Below are 19,987 nucleotides of genomic sequence, written 5' to 3' on the forward strand. Positions count from 1 at the left end.
GTTTTGTTTCAATAAAATCTTGGGCTTTTTAAGGCTGGAAGGCATAGAAGAATGTAGCAACTACATATGCACGTAGTACATAATTTTGTGGACAAACAATTTATTACACAGTAAGAAAAAAGAATAAGCTTTTATACATATTAGGAAACTGACAAAGTATTAGCTAAGTAGTACACTCCTACACCTTGTCTCAAGCTATAATCTGATTTAGAAGTCAACTGCACAGAATAGTTAATGCAGGTCCATGTCATTCATTAATAGGTATGGTGCTATTTAACACCCTGCAGAAGGAAAACAGAAATCCAAGCTCATGTACAGATTACTTCAAGCATGGCTGTCGTCCTGGAAACAGCTATATCCATGTACCTATATCCACCTTTCAGCGCTGAGCAACCTGAAGATCACCAGATTTAGTTAAAGAAGCATTAACATTCCAATCTCAAAAGTTTTATGGCCACACCAGGACATTGCCAGGCCACCAGATCACAGCACTCTCCACTGGAGATTGAAACTGGCTTGTCCGCTTCAATAACATTCACTGATCTTGTTTTCATGATGAGGATCTTAATTAAAGCAATTCTTCCTCTCAACATTACCAGTTGTACAGGAGAGGCTACTACCCCTGCCTGAAAACTCCCTTTGATTTTAGTTTCCTTACACCCCGATATTTTTTGCATTTTCAAGGCATCAAGACTTTGAATGACCTAATAAAACATGACTCTTCTTGTGATTCTTGTTTTAGCCCTCAGCATGTCTGTGAGACTGACCATACAATACCTTGCTTGCTGAGCAGGCACTTGTCCTCATCTTTCCAGTTAGTGTTCCTCCAGAACAGGAAAAATCAGGTATCAGATCAGCAAAAATCTTAAGTGTTATGTAAAAGAAAAAAAAATCAAAATAGAATCAATCTACCACAGTATGATTCCATGACTTTGCACCCTCTGATAATCTGTAGTTCTCTTAAAAACAAAAGTGATGCCAATTTGTTGGCTCTCCAGGTTCTGGGTTCCTTGCACAGTTCTTATCCCTCTCAGATGCTGCCAGATGCTGGACATCTGGCAGTCAGAGAGGAGAATGCAGTCAGAGCTGCTTTTTGGCTACATCCGAGGCACTGGAGCGTCAGTGACCAACCCTAACACACGATGGCCAAAGAACAGAATAGGAAACTTTGAGCACTTCAGATTTTTCTCTGTACCAAACAACAATAGTAGGTGAAAAAAATAGAAAGAATGCATTTTTCATTCCTAAATCTGTTGGTCCAGTTTTGTCTCTTAAGATACGAAAAATTTCCATCACAACCTCATTCCCAGCACTTACTCTAGGCCCTCCCTGCAGGGCCTTGTCTGGAAGTCTCCAAACTCCAGAAGATGGAGAAGCAGTGTGGAAGCCCCTCTGCTCAAGGATGCCACTCTGGTCTAGTCCAAACACATCCCAGCTATTGCTGTTCAGAGAAGCTAAGGCTGTCAGAGAGCAAGAATTCCAGTTCAACAGTATCATCAGTGGTCTCTACTGGTACATTATGCTTTTCCACAGTGGGTGAGTAATGCTGTACTTCGTGTCTTGAAGCCGAGATCCTGGAAGTTCCACTGCAGGAACATGCCTCTGGTTGTGTGATGCTGTTTGAGCAAGTACAGTTTGGATGGTAAACACCTGGTGAGGAATTGGGTTGGCAATGACTAGGGATGTAGTATTCAGCTGCCTCTGGACTAAATTCTACTGGATTATGAAAAGGATAACCAGGCATGCAACATGTCTGGAGACAGTTCTTGGTTTTGAATCCAGGGTGAAGCCCTAATTTAGCAATAAGGGGCTTCCCAACATTAATCTCCTTTCTTTCATCCATTGTATCTTCTATTCCTGAATACTCATAGTGCAAGCAAACGGTGAAGATTAAATGTTCCTGTAAAAGCAGAAAGAGAGAAAAAGTTATACTTCCTCTCCAAATAAACACGACAGGAAACCCTTAGGGAGGCTCCAGTCTCCTGGAGAAGCAGAGTGACCTCTTCAGGAGCTAGAGACACACAATGGGCAGGCCTTGTTTCCTGAGGTCCTCTTTTGGTCACTCCTTGTTCACTGAACAGTCTGTATTTCCAGAAGCACTTGTGTTACCTCAACTGCCAAAAGCACTGAAGAGGAGATGCCAGGCTGTGTCTGGCACAGATGTTCATGACACAAAGATACAGGGACACTTAGCTGTGCCCCAGTCTGCTGAAGAGAACCTTTCAAAAACTGTGTGCCCAGGAGCACAGGCAGATGATACACAACACTTGCATCTCCTACTAATGACTTTGTAAGAGGCAGCTCTGCTTCAGGTCATGTTCCTCCTAAAAAGCATAGGAATACCCTCAGAGCATGCAATAGGTGATCTGCACAAAAACAACCATCTTGGCCAAGTTCAGCATGGGACTGAAAAATAAAAAGGGCCTTGCACACCGGTTTCAGGATTGCATATGCATCAACTCCCTGCCTTTTACTTTTCAGCTGAAATTAAAGTCACTGGACTGTGTCATTATCCATTCTTCCCCTCCAAAGAACTTACTACACTAACAATACACAGCTGCCTCAACAGAACTGCAAAGCAACATTAACAGTGTCAATTATCTGGGCAAACTTGTAATGAACAGTACATACTAACCTTTAGTTTTTGCAGTGAACTCAGCCTGGTGTAGAGGCAGTGTTTGGGAAGATCCTTTGATACTAAATAGCTTCCAGTTTCCTCAGGAGTTCCTTTATTGGCCTCTTTAGGATCTACATCCAAGTCCTGTTGCAAGAAAAAAAAGAGATCTTAATTGAATATATAGAATTTGTAGATCATAAAATAGTACTTCTTTCAGTTTGAGAAGTTGCAGCATTTTAGACCCATTTTATTATACAAGATGCAACTTGATATGGGTGGAGCAGAAAATTTTCAACTTCAGTGGAGCAAGATAATAAAACAGCAGCAGGAAGCACTTACAAGTGGGAAGTCTGTGATGTGGGCTCTGCAAGCTGTGATTTCAGGGGGCTTCTTAACTATTTGTGTATAGATTATCATGACATTGGAGAACTCGGCTGCAAACCCCAACTGAATCTGAACACCACACTGGAACTCAAGGGCCATACTTTCTGGAAGCTCTGCCAAGAAATAACACATTGTTACAGTCTAAATATAAATTTGGCATATGCATTTTTCTTTTTCAATCCTTTAACAAACAAGAATTAAGTGCTTGGGATCACAAATAAACTTCTGCATCCCTGAGAGAGTCTTCCTATATGACGAATGGTCTTAGAAATGCCATCCCTGACCCTCTGCCCCAACTTTCAAAGAAATTTGAAGATGTACTCCAACAGGTTTAGGTGAAAAAATGTAAAAACATGTCTTAAACCCCACTGGCCTCCTTAAAAGGCTAGGAAGCCTGGAACTCATTTCAGTCTTATTTTATTTTTCTTAGTTGTCTGCATTGAAAACTTCTTTTCATCATGCACATTTAGCATACAGTTCACCTGGCTATTTTAGGTGATGACGTTAGAACTAGATCAATGACATCTTACCAATGTCTCTGCTAGACAAGCAGTACTGGGAGACTGGCCCAGAAGACAGACAACCCCTAAGTCTCCCCTCCAGTGTCTGAGTGGTCTTAAATATACTGAACATACATGAATTTTACATGTCACCCTGTTCATTACTATCTCATGCAGGGGTAAACCCCAACTCAAAAACTTCCAGCTGAACATAGTAATGAAAATGTAGCTATAGCCTTGAATTTCTTCCATTTCCATTCAGTAGTACAAGCCCTCCCTTCTCCCATCAGGATCTAAAGGCAGACTGTACAGTACCATGAGCTTTGGCCCACTGCAGGTTCCGTGCCAGGGACTCTGCAGAAGATGTGCTTTGTTGAACAGGATCAGTTAATGCCCTTTTCTCTGACAAGCTGCTGCGGATCTCCAGGGCTTGCTTGCCTTTGGTAAGGGGACACTTGCCCATATCTAAAAACAAGATGCAGAGAGGTTCTTTCAAAATCAATGCTGCTGCAATTCCAAGTGAATTAAGTACCTTCCTGCAACGTGTGGTTACTGTGGTTATGCCAGAGCCAGCACATCCATCAAGAGCTGCAGTTTTACAGGTACTCCTTGCAGTTTTACAGGTACTCCTTGCAGTTTTACAGGTACTCCTTGCAGTTTTACAGGTACTCCTTGCAGTTTTACAGGTACTCCTTGCTCAGCTCCTCCTTCCCTGAAGGCCGAAGCAGCCCTGCAGAGCCCGAGGGGTTGCATGCAGCCTGGCTAACATCGTCCCCTGTTCCTCAGGACCAGTCCAAGCAGCATCACAGCTCTGACTGGGTAAGTTCTTAATTACAGGGGCTAATTTCAAGAATGTGAGTAATTCTGTTGGAGGAGATTATTCTAAAGAACTGGGGGCAAGGGGAGTATTTTAGTTTTAGATACAAGGGCCCAATATTGATTATTTAACAGCATGACTAATGACCCACATGTCAGGACAGAGAATAAAACTTGGAAAGTTTGCAGCTGATTAAAAACTGAGAGGAGTGGCTGATACCCCACAAGACTGTACTGCTCCTTAGAGTGTCCTGGACAGGCTGTGGAATTGAGCAGAGAGGAATGTCATGAAGTCCAGTAACAGGGAACACCAAGTTCTGCTCCCAAGCGGGAATAATCCCTTGCAGAGGCCCACAAAGGGCCCTGACTCACTGGGGATCTGCAGGGAAGGACCTCTGCAAGGAAGGACCTGCTTGGAGACCTAGTGGCCACCAAGCTGACCATGAGCCAGCACTGCACTCTTGTGGCACAGGCACAGCAACAGCCATGGAGCAGCAGGCTGCAGACTTTTCCATGGGGGCTGTTTCCATGGAACACTCAATGGGAACATTCCTCTGGCACTGCCTGCACAAACCTGCATACTCCCTGACACCCAACACCTGGGAACACTCACAGCAGTCCTTGTCATGCTGCCTGACAAGTCAGTCTTTCCCTGCCCTCTTGAACAGAACATAAAGCTCTGTGACCTGCAGCTGCCCCAGGCTGCTGAACCCAGGGCAGAGCTGGGCTGATGCACCTACACACACCAGAACAGTCTGACACTGTTCTGCGTTTGCACAGAAGCAGTATGCTTTCCCTCCACACTTTTTACTTTAGTGTTTCTCCCATCAAAAACATCAAAAATACAATCACCGAACCAGGCAAATTAACACAGTGCACTGCCCTTTTTACTGCACTTAGAGAACAAATCATTATCATTGCTACAGCACTCTGAGGCAAGTAGGATTATGTTAATTGTTTAAATGAATATGCAAACGACTAGACTACCACAAGCAGCTGGCACCACAGGACAGAAGAGCTGTTTTGTGGATGGACAATTCAAAGCTCCATGCAGAAAGATACTTAGAACAAATAAGGTTCACTGAAGAGGAAAGTATAAAACTGAACAATATTAAACAAGCTGAGTATCAGTAATGTTGTTAATATGCTGTCCAGTAGCACCTGCTATTTGGACAAAACACAACAAGAAAGAGATTTAATGAGTGTAACACATTCACCATGAGAGGAAAGACATGGAAGCAAAGTTGTTTGCAGTAAGGCAGACTGAGGAGACTGTTAGTGCAGTAAGCTGGAGTTCACCTTCTGCAACCTCATCGAGCAGAACAGTGACCTTCTTGTCTTCTAACAAACGGTCCTTCAGGAACTTCATGAAGATTCCATTGGCCAGCCCCAGCTGCTGAATTTCATAAGCTTCTGCTCCTTGGCACCTGTGACATCATCAGCATTGGACAAGGAAAAAACACTGAAAAACCTGCAGGATTAAGAGTAAATGTATACTGGGAATGGGGAAAGAAACCCTACAATTTGAAAACTAGGTTGTGTCCAAGGCCAACCTGCTCTTCATGTTCCCTTGCAAGCAGCTGATGGAAGTTTCTCTTAAAATGACATCACAGACTAGACCTGTTCATCAAACTGCTCACATGAGGAGCTTAAATGTATTATTGACAACTTTAGCAAAGCTCCTGACTACTTCTGTTCAGCAGTTTTTGCACTTGAAAAGTGACCAAGGTTACTGGCCCACAGCACAGTTCTGAAAAAGATCAGCTATACAGTATCACTCATTTCGGCGACACAGAAGAATAACTTCCTTACGTTGCATATCCAAAAACAATGTTGGCCGTAACCTTCAGAGCATCCAAGATAAGAATTGTGTCATCATATTCATTTCTGTAATAAATGGAAACATGAGAAAGTAAAACAGCAATTTGAGAACTCATAATGGCAACAAAATCAAAACACAAAACAGAGGGAGTTCAGAACCAGTAATTTGTTTCACTCCCCCAAGTCTGTAATGAATCCTGACTGCTCATATCCAAAAGTCAGCACCATCAACACTCTGCCTGAGGGCAGTGTAAAGACAGAGGCACCACACATTACCCAGAGAAGGGCATGCTCTAGTAGCCAGGAGAGTTTGGCTGCATTCTCTGCAAAACACAATTCTGATATCCACCCATTTGAGGTTACTTTAAAAATGGCATGTTTTTTTAAAATTTTTCTTTTCCTCACCAAACATGGTGCTGTTAGTACAATGGATTTTCTATTTGGACAGCAGACTGAGAAGCCGATTGGGTCATGGGCACTTCATTGGCAGGGAAGTTTGGAGGCTGCACAGATACTGAAGTGCCAGCAACTTTGTGTTATGAAACATTCCTCAGAGACCAACTGCCAAAAGTGCTGACTGAAGAGCTGATTTCAAGTGCAAGTTTAATTGATCACAGTAGTTTCTCAACATGGAAAGAACACAGTACTTTGTGTAGAAAAATCCCATAAATCAGTTGGTTTTTAACCTCTAAATAAAGACACAAGGTCCTCAGTATAGAAGCAAAGTCCATGGCTCTCAGGAATTCTAAAATAAGCACTTCACTTGAGCCCTTCTGCTAAGTTAACAGGGCTTTGATCACAGGGCTTCTCCTTCCTCCCTGTAATGAAGAGGATGGATAATGATCTCAGGGGAAAGGGTCCCGTTTCTTCTTTAAGATGCCAAATTTAACTTTAATCTGATCAGTCTGTTTATAACTTCTAAAAAACAACAGCAAAAAAGAAATAAATGTCATTGAAATCAGGAGGTAGGAATGTACCCATGGGAACAAAGTCTAACCACCAGGTTCACATCTCTATCCAAGGCCATGGGCAGAAGTCTGTGGGTGAATCCTACTGATGCTAAAAGCACTCAGGTGCAGGCTGTGAATTCTCAGAACCATGAACTTTGCACTACAGTGAATTTTCAGCCTGAAGACTTCTCTTTGGCAGGAGGCCCAGCTTTCTGTTCAGAGCCCAGAGAGCTGCAGCCGGGAATGCAGGATACCTTTTGCGACACATATCCAGCAGGAACACGTTGAGTCCCGTCTGCTTCTCCTGCATCAGCCGCAGGATGTTCTGCACGCACAGGCAGTTTGCTGAGCGGTAGGGATTCGGGGCATCCACAGGAACCATGAAACTGTTCCCATAGTTTTCGTAGCCATGGCCAGCATAGTATAACAAACCTGAGTTCAAAACAGGTGTGATAGTGAGCAGTGCATCAGAGACTTCTGTCCATTGTAGCGGGTCAAAACCAGCGCTGACTGCGGGCCAGGGAGTTCACTGAAGCCACTTCAAGCCACAATAACATCAACTCCACAATACAACAACACAATAAATTAAAAGAAGCACAAAAATCACACATGCAATAGAATCGGTTAGATATTTGCATAAACACACCAAGTTGAATACACTTAAAATGCTCTAATAGCTATGACCTCTAACAGAGACAGCCTGTTATGTGTGATGTGTAACTCACAGAGAGGAACAAGGAAATGTGCCAACCGTCAAACATCTTCTCCACATGTGCAATTACAAAGCTCTGAGCAGCACTAAGTCTGCAGCTTATAGACAGAAAAAAAATAATGCTGAAGAGTTTGGTAGGACTCCAGAGCACATGCCCATTACCATCTACCAACAGCTCATGTTCAGTTGATTGCAGCTATATCTCCTAGTTACAGACTCATGACTCTTCTGGGTCTACTAAACAAACTCTTCTCATGCTTACCTAGCCAGAAATTATTATCCTGCCATCATGTCCTTCATGTGTCACTGCACAACAGTCTACAACATTTTAAGATTTAAAATCTTCAATAAAACAAGAAAGTTGTTCTCAACCCTGAGAAAGGGAACTGCAAGCTAGGACTTAGATTTTCCTTATATGAATGAAAATGTCCAATATTAGTCATTTAAATTTGCATGAATATTAGATGATCTTAGAATCAGTAATCTCTACTGCCATAAAATGCAGTTACCAGAGGCTTGTATGATTTAACTGAATTTTTCTATTGTCTATTCCCAGTGCTGGTTTTCCTTAATGATGCAAATTCCATCTTCTAAAAAGAATTTTTATTTGTCTAGTCAAAGCAGTCTGTGGGTCAGATCTGCAATTAGAATATAGTGCTCAGCTGAATAAAAGTCAACAGAAATCTGACAATTTATGCTGACTAGAGATACCATATTCTTATGTTGTTATTCTTACTAAAATTTAAGTCACTACTACACTGGCAGATTCAGACAAAACCCAAAATAAGCCTCACCCTAACATACTAGCCCATGGAGGTGGGCATGCTAGATGCTTTCACCTTTTCAGTACACACAGCTACAAGAAATGAAAATATGACAGCTACCTGAGCCTGGTGAGCTTCAAGAGAGCTAAAAATGGTATGAAGTGCAACTGCATAACCTTGTGTCAGGCCCTAGATTAAAAGGAAAGTCTTAATATGATTTCCAGAGCTTGGATCTGGACCTAAATCAGGGTTATATTTGAGATTCTATGTATCTGACCATATATTCTGTAAGTAATTGGACTGACTGACTACATTGCTTTTCTATCCTTGGCAGATGACTGTGCTATGTGCCAAGTACCTGCAACAGTTAATACGCTGAGCTCAAGATCAGAAATAAATCTGCGCATACCTGGGGTAAGTGGAGTAAACATATTTGGAGGGCCTCAACAGAGACTTGCACACAACAATTTTAAGTAGGCTCAAGTTCCTCAGAGACGTCAGCATTGAACTGATATCTCCCTCCCTCCCTCCCTCCCTCTCTCAGTCCCTCTCATTTAAGAAGAAAGCAGCCTAAATATTTTTAGCCTTTCAAACACGTGGGTCTTACCCTGTGTGGAATACAGGGTTTTACCCTGTGTGGAATACAATGTTAATTGCAACCTACATTTAGAACAGCACAGACTAAGACAGCAGAGGAGACAATCATCATCACTTTGTTTACTACTCCTGCTCTTAAGGACCAGCATCTGAAATGCCACTTTCCTGGCAGTAAGCCAGAATTACACAACCTAGTAAGCATCAGGTTTATATGCAGCAGGGACTAAACAGCAGTAGTCATTATGCCTCTTCTATTTGAAACTATGCCCACTAGAAAAGGCAATAAATTGTTACCTATTTGTGCACTGACAGCACCTTTTATAGGCTTTAAGCCATTCATAGCCACTATGCAGAAAGAACAAAGTAATCATTTAAACAGAAGTAGTTGTTGCCAAACACCACCGAAAACTGTTCTGCTTACCTTTTGTATCAACTGGCTGGAAAAGTACAACTGCAAAAATATGCCATGTAAGAACTTTCATATGGTGCTGCTGAGAAATTAATTAAAGCCTTTCAGTACTTTATTTGCTACATTCATGTCCACAATTAGGGAGAAAAATTGAGAAGGTGCAAAAATCTCAAAGCTCACCCAAATAGATAAGCCCATCTATTTCCCAGGGAATAATAAAAGCAAACTGCTCTCAAAAGCCTCATGCTCCTGCCAGACCGAGGCTTCGTGTCAGGCAGGTTTTGGCTCAGATATAAATGCCCAAATGTCAGAGCAGGCAGTTCTGTACAGAGAGAGCATCAAGTAACACATTCGTAAAAAAAAGTCATGCTAAGAAATAAGCTGACCTTGTGTTCTGAAAAGGGATCAAATAATGTTTTCTCAAATGGATTTTTACTACAGGAATTCTGCAATCCAATAAATAGGGACCTGGGAAAACATTTTGCTCTCTGTCCTAAATAATTTTTGGAGTTTTCTGTACAATCTTAGCAAATACAATCTTAGAAAAATGACAAAATAATGGCAGTCAGCAGAAATAAGAACTTTTCTTACACTCTAAACCAGATCACTCTTGGCCTTTTCCATGCAAGGCTTTTGCTCCATGCATAAATTCCATCATGCTCTCCCCCACTTCTGTCTTGTACTTTGTGCCCCAAAATCAAATCTAGGCAAGCAAAGTACTATCAATACTATCAAACATAATAAAAGCCTGCACTGCAGTTTTAGGTGTGGTTAAAGAATGAAGTTCAAACATCTGATCTGTTCTAAAAGTGAAGGAAGAATAACATTTTAACCAAAGTCAGAGGATATGCTGGTGGGTGCCTTCAACTTTTTCTTCCTGTTCTACATACATCATATTTACCCTGAAGGTTGTTTAGCCGAGGCAAATATCAGATGTTGGTACTTGATGCATACAAAATGGACCTACTTCAGAAGGGATTTCTGTATCCTTACCATAAACTCCTTCATCCAGGAGAAGTAAAAATTCATCCACTGCATTTCGCATCTCAGACTCAGTAAGATCCAGCAAAGACACAACTTTGAAATCCAGCTGCCTTAGCAAACTGGTCAATTCATAGACATCTACCATTGGAGCCTTGAGCTGGGGATGATTCCAGTAGCTCATGTTTCCTATTAACAGAGCCACCTTGTCTGTGGCTGCCAAGACACACAGAGAAAAAAAAAAGTCATATTTATATATTGCATGGATTCAACACCTTTAAATTTAAAGTTTTCCAAAGTGAAATCTCACTTCAGGCACAATATTTTATCTGATTTTACAAGTCACCCCACATCAACAATACAGCTCAACTCTCTTTTCAGCCTGAAGAAAAAAAACTCACCCACATGAGAGGGGAACACTTCCACTTCCCCTCACACTAATGAATCTGAGTCATAAAATTCTGACAGAGGCCAGCAGCCTTTCCATCTGGTTAAGTATCAACAGGACAACATGCCTGACCACTCAAGTCTACAGTGCAAATTTAAGAATGTGATTTATAAACTTCATATCACATGTGCTATCCATCTCTTTATGAGCTTCAGCTCAGTATCAAAGCATCCACATGATAGAACAGGGAGAGCTGCAAGGACAGTATTTCCTTAGCAGACAGAATAGCAATCCTTTCTATCACATCATCCCAATACCACTGGCTCCAAGTGTTCAAAGGAATGGAGTAACACACTGGCTAAGGCCTGGCCACAGGCATCTGAAGCAGTAAACTGAAACAGATGAGAAGCTGCAAACGCTTCACAGGGTCATTAAAAACACCGGTGCCCTCAGCACACTTTACTCCTGAAAGGGCAAACAAGCATACTAAAAGGACTACACAAATATCCACAGATCTCCCTCCCTGGAGCTCCCTATTTGCTCCATGGGTCTTGCACTGGCAGTGTCAGTAGCAGCAATACTCAGGAGCAGCAAAGTCTGCATCCTAGATGTCAAATACATACAGTCATTTCAGTACAAAACTACTTACCCACAGGTCTGTGACTTGATTCTTCTTGTGGCTCTGTTCGAAATAGAAGAAAAGAGCAGAGTGTCAGTGACAACAGGAAATGAACTGCATCTTCCCCACAGCCACAGTCCAGTAGCACTGCTTTCTCTAGCACTTTGCTAGTTTAATGCAAGAAAAAGTCCTCTTTTTGTTCTGGTAGGGTGTGGGGGTGTTTTGTTGATATTGTTATTTTTGTTTAGATTATTTCCTTCACCCTCTTCCAGCAAACAACCTGACAGGATGTGAATAGCTAATTCTATAGGTTAAGGAAGAATAGATGCTGAATCTCACAAACTGCACATTGGCATTTTCAGTGACCAGTTCATCGTCTCCAAACAAAATGCAGACATGCAAGGTGGGGGATGCTTAGCAGGGATTCCCATCTGAATGTGAAAATTATTTTATTCTGCACTTCACAGAGGGGTGGCAAAGCCAATGCTGTGCCAAGAGAAACAGCAAGCAGCATGCCAAAGTGGCTCACCTAGATAACATGACACAGTATGACAGAGAAGCCCTTCAGTGGTTGAAACTGAGGCTAGGCAAAAAAAAAAAAAAAAAACATATTTGCTATCTAACCCAGGAAATTATCTTTGGGAGTTGAGGTTTTGGAAAAACTGTATCAAGGATAATCCCCTCTGGAGCAACACTTCTACAATAACCACCTAACAGGCTTCAAATCACATTGGCTGTCTCCAACGTGACTGGAAGAAATATGCCATTCAACATATCATGAATGATAGCCAGACACCTCACATCTTTTTCACCGTAATTATCTGAGAAAGCAGCAATGTGCTAAAACCGAGAGTCCCAGGAAACCCCAGACAAGAAAGATAATTCCCTTTGTATCTATGTAAGTATATGTGCAGCCTTGGGTTATTTTACAAACAGCATCCCTATGATTCTCTATATCCTTCAAGTTAAATCTCCTGGAACTAGAAAGCTGGGCTGCTCTTAAGGTGATACCAGCTCCTATTCAATTCTCAGTTACAGGTACATCCAAATACTGTAAAGTTCATACTGCAACCCACCAAGCTTTCAGTGATTTGTAACATAAAATAAAGATGCCAAGTTAAAGTTTTTCAAAATTTATCACTTACCTGATTCCTGAAGATCACTTAAATCTTCTGTGAAGAAAAACACCAATAAAATAATAGTTTAAACAAGAAGGAGAACCCCCATTTTATTAGTAAAAATGTGTCATGCCATTATTAAACAAAGCTCAACACAGAAAACGAACTACCTTTCTAAAATACTTTTGACTTTGCGTTTTTGCAAATCAAACTTTTTGTGCTTATTCCAGACAGAGAAGAGAAAATCCTATAGCAATACGTTAAGCTGTGCTAGATATAGCATTGCAGTACAGTAGATGCAAAAACAAAGGAGGGGGCAGTTAGGACACCTCAGTCTCACAGGCATGCAAGTAGGTTGAAGGAAAAAGGAACAAGGTATTAGAATCATCCTACTGAAGAACAGATGCTTGAAGGGCTGCTAAAAAAGCAACATCCTGAGCAAAAAATCTGATTTTGGGAAGCCGTGTGTATTCAGAAAGACTTCAGACACAATCTTCAAACATCCTAAGCTACCAGGGGATTCATCTCTTTCTTGTGAGAACACTGGAAAGCAGGGAAAAGAAAAGGAACATCTCTGGAGCAGCAGTGCTGCCTCAGAGCAGCGTGGCACCATTGCACGCGATCCCCCGTGCTGCAGACACTGCAGCCTCTGAGATGCTCGGCGGTCGAGGGAGGGATGGCACCAACATTAAGGGTCACAATACACTTCTCCCTACTGCAACAGTGCCAAGGAGAACAGAAATCATCCTTGGGACGTTGCTAGAAACACTTCTGCAGACATGGGGCTGACACTGGAACTAGCTCTAGCCAGCTTTCTAAGATCACCCCGGTACCTGAATATCTCCAGATTTTCTTGCTAGGATGTTGCCTCCTGCGCCCACCAAAGAAATCTCCAGATCACTTGAGCACCACAAAAGAAGGAAGCAGCCTGTTTTTTCCCCTGTGTGATCTAGATCATGGTGTCCAGGCAATGAAGAGAGAAGCACAGGTAGAATGACTGTTGCATCATTCATCAGTGTTTTAAACCCAAGCTCTTAATCCACACATGCCTTTCAGCAACACACTCAACAACCTGTCATTCCCACCACCGATTTTCAAAACTGATGCACAATTAGAGGTTTACATTACCTTCGGTGCACTCCACTGCCATAGCTTTCCTTCCTTGTGTTTTAAGGAGGGGAAAAAATTGGAAGATGAGCTCTCAGTTATGAGAGTTAGCACACAAGGTGGAAGACAAAGGGCACTGTCAAGCTGCTCTGCAATGTGGCTCACTTTACAGCAGTGTAAATTTGCATTGGCCATAACACTGTACAGTAATGATTCCTGAAACTCAGGAGTACTAAACCAGGGTATTTCTTAGGTTAGGAAGTTACACAGTAGTATTGCCAGATAAATCTGGAAGCTATGCAAACAGATCTGCTCCTCTTCAGTTCACTACAAATACACATGCACTGAAATGTGTTCATTCATTCTACTTGAAATGAACAATCTCACCTCTCCTGATTGCCGAAGGACTCCATGTACCAGAGTTCATATCCCCAGCAAGGGTTAAAGTGGTTTTTAGTTGTCAAAAATCATAAATCAGCTAGCAATCTGTTAACAAGCCACATACATGCTGGCAGGGCCAAAAAGGGACAGCAATTCTGTGCTGGTTACCATAAAAACCCAAAACTCTAAAATGCCATTTGCTGGATGCAAGCGCAGGTGTTTTAACAAATGGATAAACTAAAAATATAGAAGGCATGTGCTTGTCTTAATACTGAAAGCTTCAAAAATAAATTTGAGTGATGTGGAAGAAATGGACAAAGGAGCTGATCTGTATGAAGTAGAAGAACTCCTTACCTATAATGACTTCTACTTTCTTGCTGTCTTCATCCTCTCGGTCATTGAATACGTGACACCAGTATGTTCCTTGATGTCCCACATCCACATAAGTTACCTATGCAACCATCATCACAATCATCCCAACAGACCTCCAAAAAATACCTGCATCAGGTATTTAAGCCTTGCATCTAAGCACCACAGGCAAGAAAGAGTAAAAAAAACTAAAAGCAGCACTTCAAGTGAGCACTTCATCAGAAGTTACCAAGGTTCTGGAGAAATTATTTTCTTCAAGGGAACCTTCTGTGGTAAGCTCAAGGTGGTCAACATTAGCTCCCAAGTGTGGCCCATTGCAGTAACTTACCGTGTAGACACTTTTGCTCCCATTTGCCAAAGGAAATCCATTTCTGAACCATTGGTAATGAGGAATTGGGTTTCCAACAGCTCCACATTCCAGTACCAAAGCATCCCCCACTGTCAGGTTTTGTGGCTGAGGCTGATTACAAATGCACAACTTGTTTTCAGGCAAACCTCTTAAGAGCCCTTATAAAAGGAAAAGCAAGTAAAAAGGAAAGGAAGTGTGAGACAACCTAAGCACAGCAATAGGGACCCAAGCGCCTTGAGGAAGCAGGAAGGCACTTTCAGAAGGTGTTTTTGCCACTCACCGTGGGGCGGATCCTGAAGCTCACAAACTTCAAGGCGTGCCCACCGACTGAACGTGAAAGAAGATTCACTGTTCACTCGGCAGATGTAAAAGCCAGAATCCTTTACAGTCACTGGACTCAGAACCAGTTCTGGAGAATTACCGTGGGGAACCTGCATCACAGGTGAACCAAAAATACTTCAGTTTTAATTGGTTTAATCTTAACCAGGATCAAGCATTATAATATTTAATCCCAAGTCCTTAACACCATCCTCAACTCCTTCACTTACTCGAAACTTACTGGTAGGCTGACACAACTGAACATACAGCTTCCTTTCTGCCCCATTCCACATTCACAGCCCCCAGGAATGAAGTGGTGTGAACACAAGGAATCACAGTTTTGTTTTAGCACATTCGCAGGATCATCCAGCATTTCTTAAACTTTAGGAGTTTTATGAGTATATAAAGCAATCTTCTCTCATTGTGAATAAGAGTCTTAAAAAAAGGATGATCCAAAATCATTGTGTTATTTTCACTGTTTAAAAACACTGCATTCTCTATGAACTCTTACCTCTCTTTCCTGCTTGAACCACTGGTATTGCACAAATGGGTGTCCTGTTGCCCAGCAGCACAACTTGACGACCTGACCAGAGAGCACTGCTTGAGAGTCTGGCTGTACAACAATCTTTACACCTTTAAGACAGAATTTACACGTAGGAAAGTTATGAAGAAATACAAGTCCATAATTTATATTTGCATTTAAATTGCCCTTGGAGCACAGAACATTTCTGTCATTAAATATACTTGAAAATAATTTGTTTGTACTGTGTATACACACAGTTCCAATTAGTTGTATTACTTTAGGAGATTCAAAATTGTCTTCCACTACACAAAATGGATCAGTACTCAATGGAGCTCATAAAAGATTTAAAGTATATCATTCAGGTATTTTAATTTTAGAAGAAATAATATGTCTCATGGTATCATGGATCCCTTTTTGGAAGTATACTCTCAGTTTTAAATGTTTGCTCACTCCCAACAGTTTCTTTGAACTGTTCAGATTAAGGCCCAGCCTGAGGGAATCAAAGCAGTCAGAGATCAAGTCCAACAGAGCACATTTTCCTGCTATTCCTTAAGCACTCTTATGAACTGAATCTTTGGTTTCAGCTTTATGCCTCTGACTCCTGCAGAACACAAGGGTGAGGTTTTCTGCAAGGTAAAATTTTCTACTTCAAATCTTAACTGCCAGGAGAGCAACTCTGACACCACTCCGATATGATGCAGTTATTTTCTTAACCTAAACCATTCCAGATCTTGTTACAGGATGGTCTCAAAACCAAATCCACTGGTATACCCAAGGTCATCAGAAGGAGAACAGAAAGTTTAAAAATCATGATTTGAAGCATTCTTTGCTCTGGATGGTACAACTAGACCAGAACCCTTGGAGACAACAGGCTGAAACAGAGAGCACATGGCTGGGAAATCACATAGCCTTGCCTGGCAGGACAGTGAGTTCTATCAGCTGCCTCCACACACAGCATTTCTCTGAAAGAGTGGAACATACCGGCAGCTACTCCAAAAAAGCTGCAGCACTGAAATTCCCTGCCTTTCTTACTCCAAAATCAATTCCTTCTACACCTAGCACTGGAGATCACTACCTCAGTTCCTCATTTAGCACTTCCTCTGCTGCTTTCTGCAGTTAAACTGTGTTAAGTAGTTTTTAAGCATCACAATCCTCTAACATGAACCAACAGAAAAAGCAATTATACTATTTCAATTTAAATTACAGAAAAATTAAGGCTTGCTCTTTCCAAAACTTTCACTTTTTTTTTTTTTTTTAAATGTCTCCCAATTTGCATCACAAACAGCTCTTAAGAACATAGAGCAGAAAAATCCACTGCAAGATAAGCATTTTGCACTCATCAGAAGCATTCCAAACACTAAGAAATCTGATCCATAATTTCTTCACAGTTTCATTTATTTTCCTGCGGTTTATTCAGCACCACACAGTCACTTCCTGTACATACCATGGAATTTAATGGTTGGAAAAGAAAAACCTTCCAGCTTAATTTTGTGATTGATTACAAAGACACATAAATACTTCTTCCATTTTACTTGGCAAATGCAGAGCATAAGTGTTACCTTTGAATATGGCAAAGTGACATCTGTGGTTACCAGGCTTTGAAACCATGCAAATTCAGTATTCATAATCTAACCTACAATCCAATTGTTATATCCTGAGCTGACACACTGGGAAACACTTGATGGAAGAGTGAAAAGCATTGCTACAATACACTTGAAAAATCCCAAGATTGTCCTAACAATGGTTCTCAGCCCATGGCTTCTTTTCACACACTGTCCAAAGAACCGGACAGCATCACCATGGTAAGGAGCCTGCAGGACTCATTTCCACTTCCCATTCAAAGAGAAGATTTTTCATTTCCCAGGAGGTTGAATTTCACCCCATCCTGACGAAGAAGGACCTAAGACAGAGGGCTCTGGTTCTGTACTACAGCAAGTAGCACTTGATCTACATGGTCCTACTTGTGTATCTCCTCGTGCTGCCCCACTTCCTAGACTTTGTGAACAACCACACCGAATCACAGAATACGCTGAGCTACAAAGGATCCACAAGGGTGATCAAATCCATGTGTTAGTAGAAAATAATCTAGTTCTATCCTAAATTAATCTGTTCAGTTAGCAAGCCGGACCAAATCCAGCACGTACTGGAACCACCCTAACTGGACCCTTCCCCTTCACTTGGGATAAGTTACTTACTGACACCTCCAGACCCCAGTGCTGGCAGCACTACCTGTCTGTCCATCTCAGGTCCATAAGCATCTCCCAGAGGCACAGGGAGACCAAACCCCAGCCAGCAGACAGAATGACAACACCCAGCACACCTAGGCAGCCAAGTGCAAGTCTGCAATAACACTGCATGAAGGCTTGGCTCACATTTAACCTCAGAATCAGATCAGGCAATAACCTTGGTTATCATCTGGATCCCAGCTACCAGAATTCAAGCACTGAAGATGTTTTTGGTTACTGTAGAGTGCTTGAGTAGAACCGTGAGTGTTCCCAGTCTAAAATTCAGGGCTGCAGTGAAAGCACAGCCCAGAACTGACCTGAATGGCTGAGACACCGGAGAGCCTCTGTGTGCTCCAGGGCCTGCAAGGACTCTGCCAGTTCCACCACAGTGCAGCCCCGATCCCCCAGCAGCTTCAGGAGACTCCAGCTGGGACTGCCTTCCGGCTCCAGCACCTGGAGGGAACACTGCTCCAAGTCCAGCGGGCTACGGAATAATGTGAGAAAGACACGACACAGACCTTCTCAATACCTTTTCCTCAGAAAGGACCTGGGTAAACAATCACTTGTAGATAAATAAAAAGACTTTTAAAAATAGAGATGGGAAATTCCTAGTTGATTTGGACATTTTTTTCTAGCATTTCCTTCAAGTTTCAGGAGTTCAGAGGTTATTCGGTGACACCTCCACAGACAAAAACTACTATTAGTGAGCTAGATGGTAAAAGAGATGCATATACCTCACAATTCTCAGCAAATGTATTAAGAAACCTTCTAATTTTCACTTTTAAAGTGTCAGCAGAAAAAGTAGTACAGCACCTTTCATTTCCATGAGCCTAATTCAGAAGCCGTAGAGAGTGAGTCAGACTCTTAACTTCAAAGTACAGGAAGACTGATTTTAAAGTTGTTGTAAACAAGTGACTGCTGGAGGCCAGCCTAACACACCGACTGCGCAGTGTAGTTAACTGTGTCTGAACTTTATCGTTTCCACTTTGGCGTCGTTGTCATCACGCACGTTCAATCACAGCGGATTCAATCAACACAAATAAAGAAATAATGACAGCTTCCGAAAGAGAATACAAGGTTACGTATTTCCACTAAAAAGGTTCATCAACGTTTCCTTCCTTAAATCACAGTGCCACGCAAACCTGGGGGGGAGATACCTTCAGTACGCGGTGATGCCTTCACTTATCAAGCGGACTTTCAGTGTTTTACGGGATTAGAGAGATAAACACGCACCGCTGGGCCGCGCCCCGCCGCCGCTGCCCGCGCCCCGCCGCCGCCCGCGCTCACCTCAGCCGCACCGTGCCGCGGCTCCCCGCTCGCTGCGCCAGCTCCCGCCAGCCCTTGCCGGGCGCCGCGCGGTCCAGCAGCTCGCTGAGCCTTCGGAGCAGCGGCCCGGCCAGGCGGCTGAGGGGCAGCGGCCCCGCCGCGCCGCGCTCCATGGCTGCCCGCCGCGGCGGTGCTGCCGCCCGGAAGGAAGCGCCGCGCGGGACGGGGCGGCGAGCGGGGTGCGGCTGAGGGGAGCGCGTGCACCGCGCCCTGAGGGGACCAGCCCTGAGGGGGACCCAGCCCTGAGGGGACCAGCCCTGAGGGACCAGCCCTGAGGGGGCCCAGCCCTGAGGGGGCCCAGCCCTGAGGGGGCCAGGCCTTGAGGGGCCCAGCCCTGAGGGGACCAGCCCTGAGGGACCAGCCCTGAGGGGACCCAGCCCTGAGGGGACCCAGCCCTGAGAGACCCAGCCCTGAGGGGGCCCAGCCCTGAGGGACCAGCCCTGAGGGGCCCAGCCCTGAGGGGGCCCAGCCCTGAGGGGGCCCAGCCCTGAGGGACCAGCCCTGAGAGACCCAGCCCTGAGGGGACCCAGCCCTGAGGGACCAGCCCTGAGAGACCCAGCCCTGAGGGGCCCACCCCGAGGGACCCAGCCCTGAGGGACCCAGCCCTGAGGGGGCCCAGCCCTGAGGGGACCCAGCCCTGAGGGGCCCAGCCCTGAGAGACCCAGCCCTGAGGGGCCCACCCCGAGGGACCCAGCCCTGAGGGACCCAGCCCT

The 19,987-nt window shown here is 43.4% G+C and overlaps 1 protein-coding gene across 2 annotated transcripts; it reads right to left on the reverse strand.

Annotated features, from left to right (window-relative positions):
• Positions 1 to 80: 80 nt before the first annotated feature.
• On the reverse strand, positions 81 to 19,387 carry LOC135289093 (mucosa-associated lymphoid tissue lymphoma translocation protein 1-like). Of its 2 annotated transcripts, XM_064402443.1 has the most exons (18): positions 19,236 to 19,387; positions 18,266 to 18,432; positions 15,712 to 15,833; positions 15,163 to 15,313; positions 14,862 to 15,040; positions 14,519 to 14,615; positions 13,805 to 13,837; positions 12,704 to 12,730; positions 12,088 to 12,141; positions 11,589 to 11,621; positions 10,564 to 10,767; positions 7,343 to 7,520; positions 6,130 to 6,204; positions 5,617 to 5,744; positions 3,817 to 3,966; positions 2,957 to 3,114; positions 2,636 to 2,761; positions 81 to 1,900 (listed from the first exon to the last, which is right to left on the reverse strand). In XM_064402443.1, the coding sequence occupies exons 1-18, from the start codon at positions 19,385 to 19,387 to the stop codon at positions 1,436 to 1,438; spliced, it is 2,499 nt and encodes an 832-aa protein (XP_064258513.1). In that variant the 3' UTR covers positions 81 to 1,435. The 2 variants fall into 2 exon arrangements, with proteins under 2 accessions (XP_064258513.1, XP_064258514.1); XM_064402444.1 differs by lacking the exon at positions 12,088 to 12,141.
• Between the last annotated feature and the right edge of the window lie 600 nt (positions 19,388 to 19,987).

The sequence above is a fragment of the Passer domesticus genome, chromosome W (assembly GCF_036417665.1).
Source record: "Passer domesticus isolate bPasDom1 chromosome W, bPasDom1.hap1, whole genome shotgun sequence".
In the NCBI taxonomy this organism is placed as follows: Eukaryota; Metazoa; Chordata; class Aves; order Passeriformes; family Passeridae; genus Passer; species Passer domesticus.

What these genes read in the sequence shown, in the direction of transcription:
- LOC135289093 (XM_064402443.1), bottom strand. Translation starts at nt 19,387, where the DNA reads ATGGAGCGCGGCGCGGCGGGGCCGCTGCCCCTCAGCCGCCTGGCCGGG. An exon ending in GGCAGTGGAGTGCACCGAAG is followed by an intron (nt 12,731 to 13,804) that starts GTAATGTAAACC and finishes TTTTCTTCACAG; the next exon opens with AAGATTTAAGTGATCTTCAG. An exon ending in GCTCGATGAGGTTGCAGAAG is followed by an intron (nt 3,967 to 5,616) that starts GTGAACTCCAGC and finishes TCTTGTTTTTAG; the next exon opens with ATATGGGCAAGTGTCCCCTT.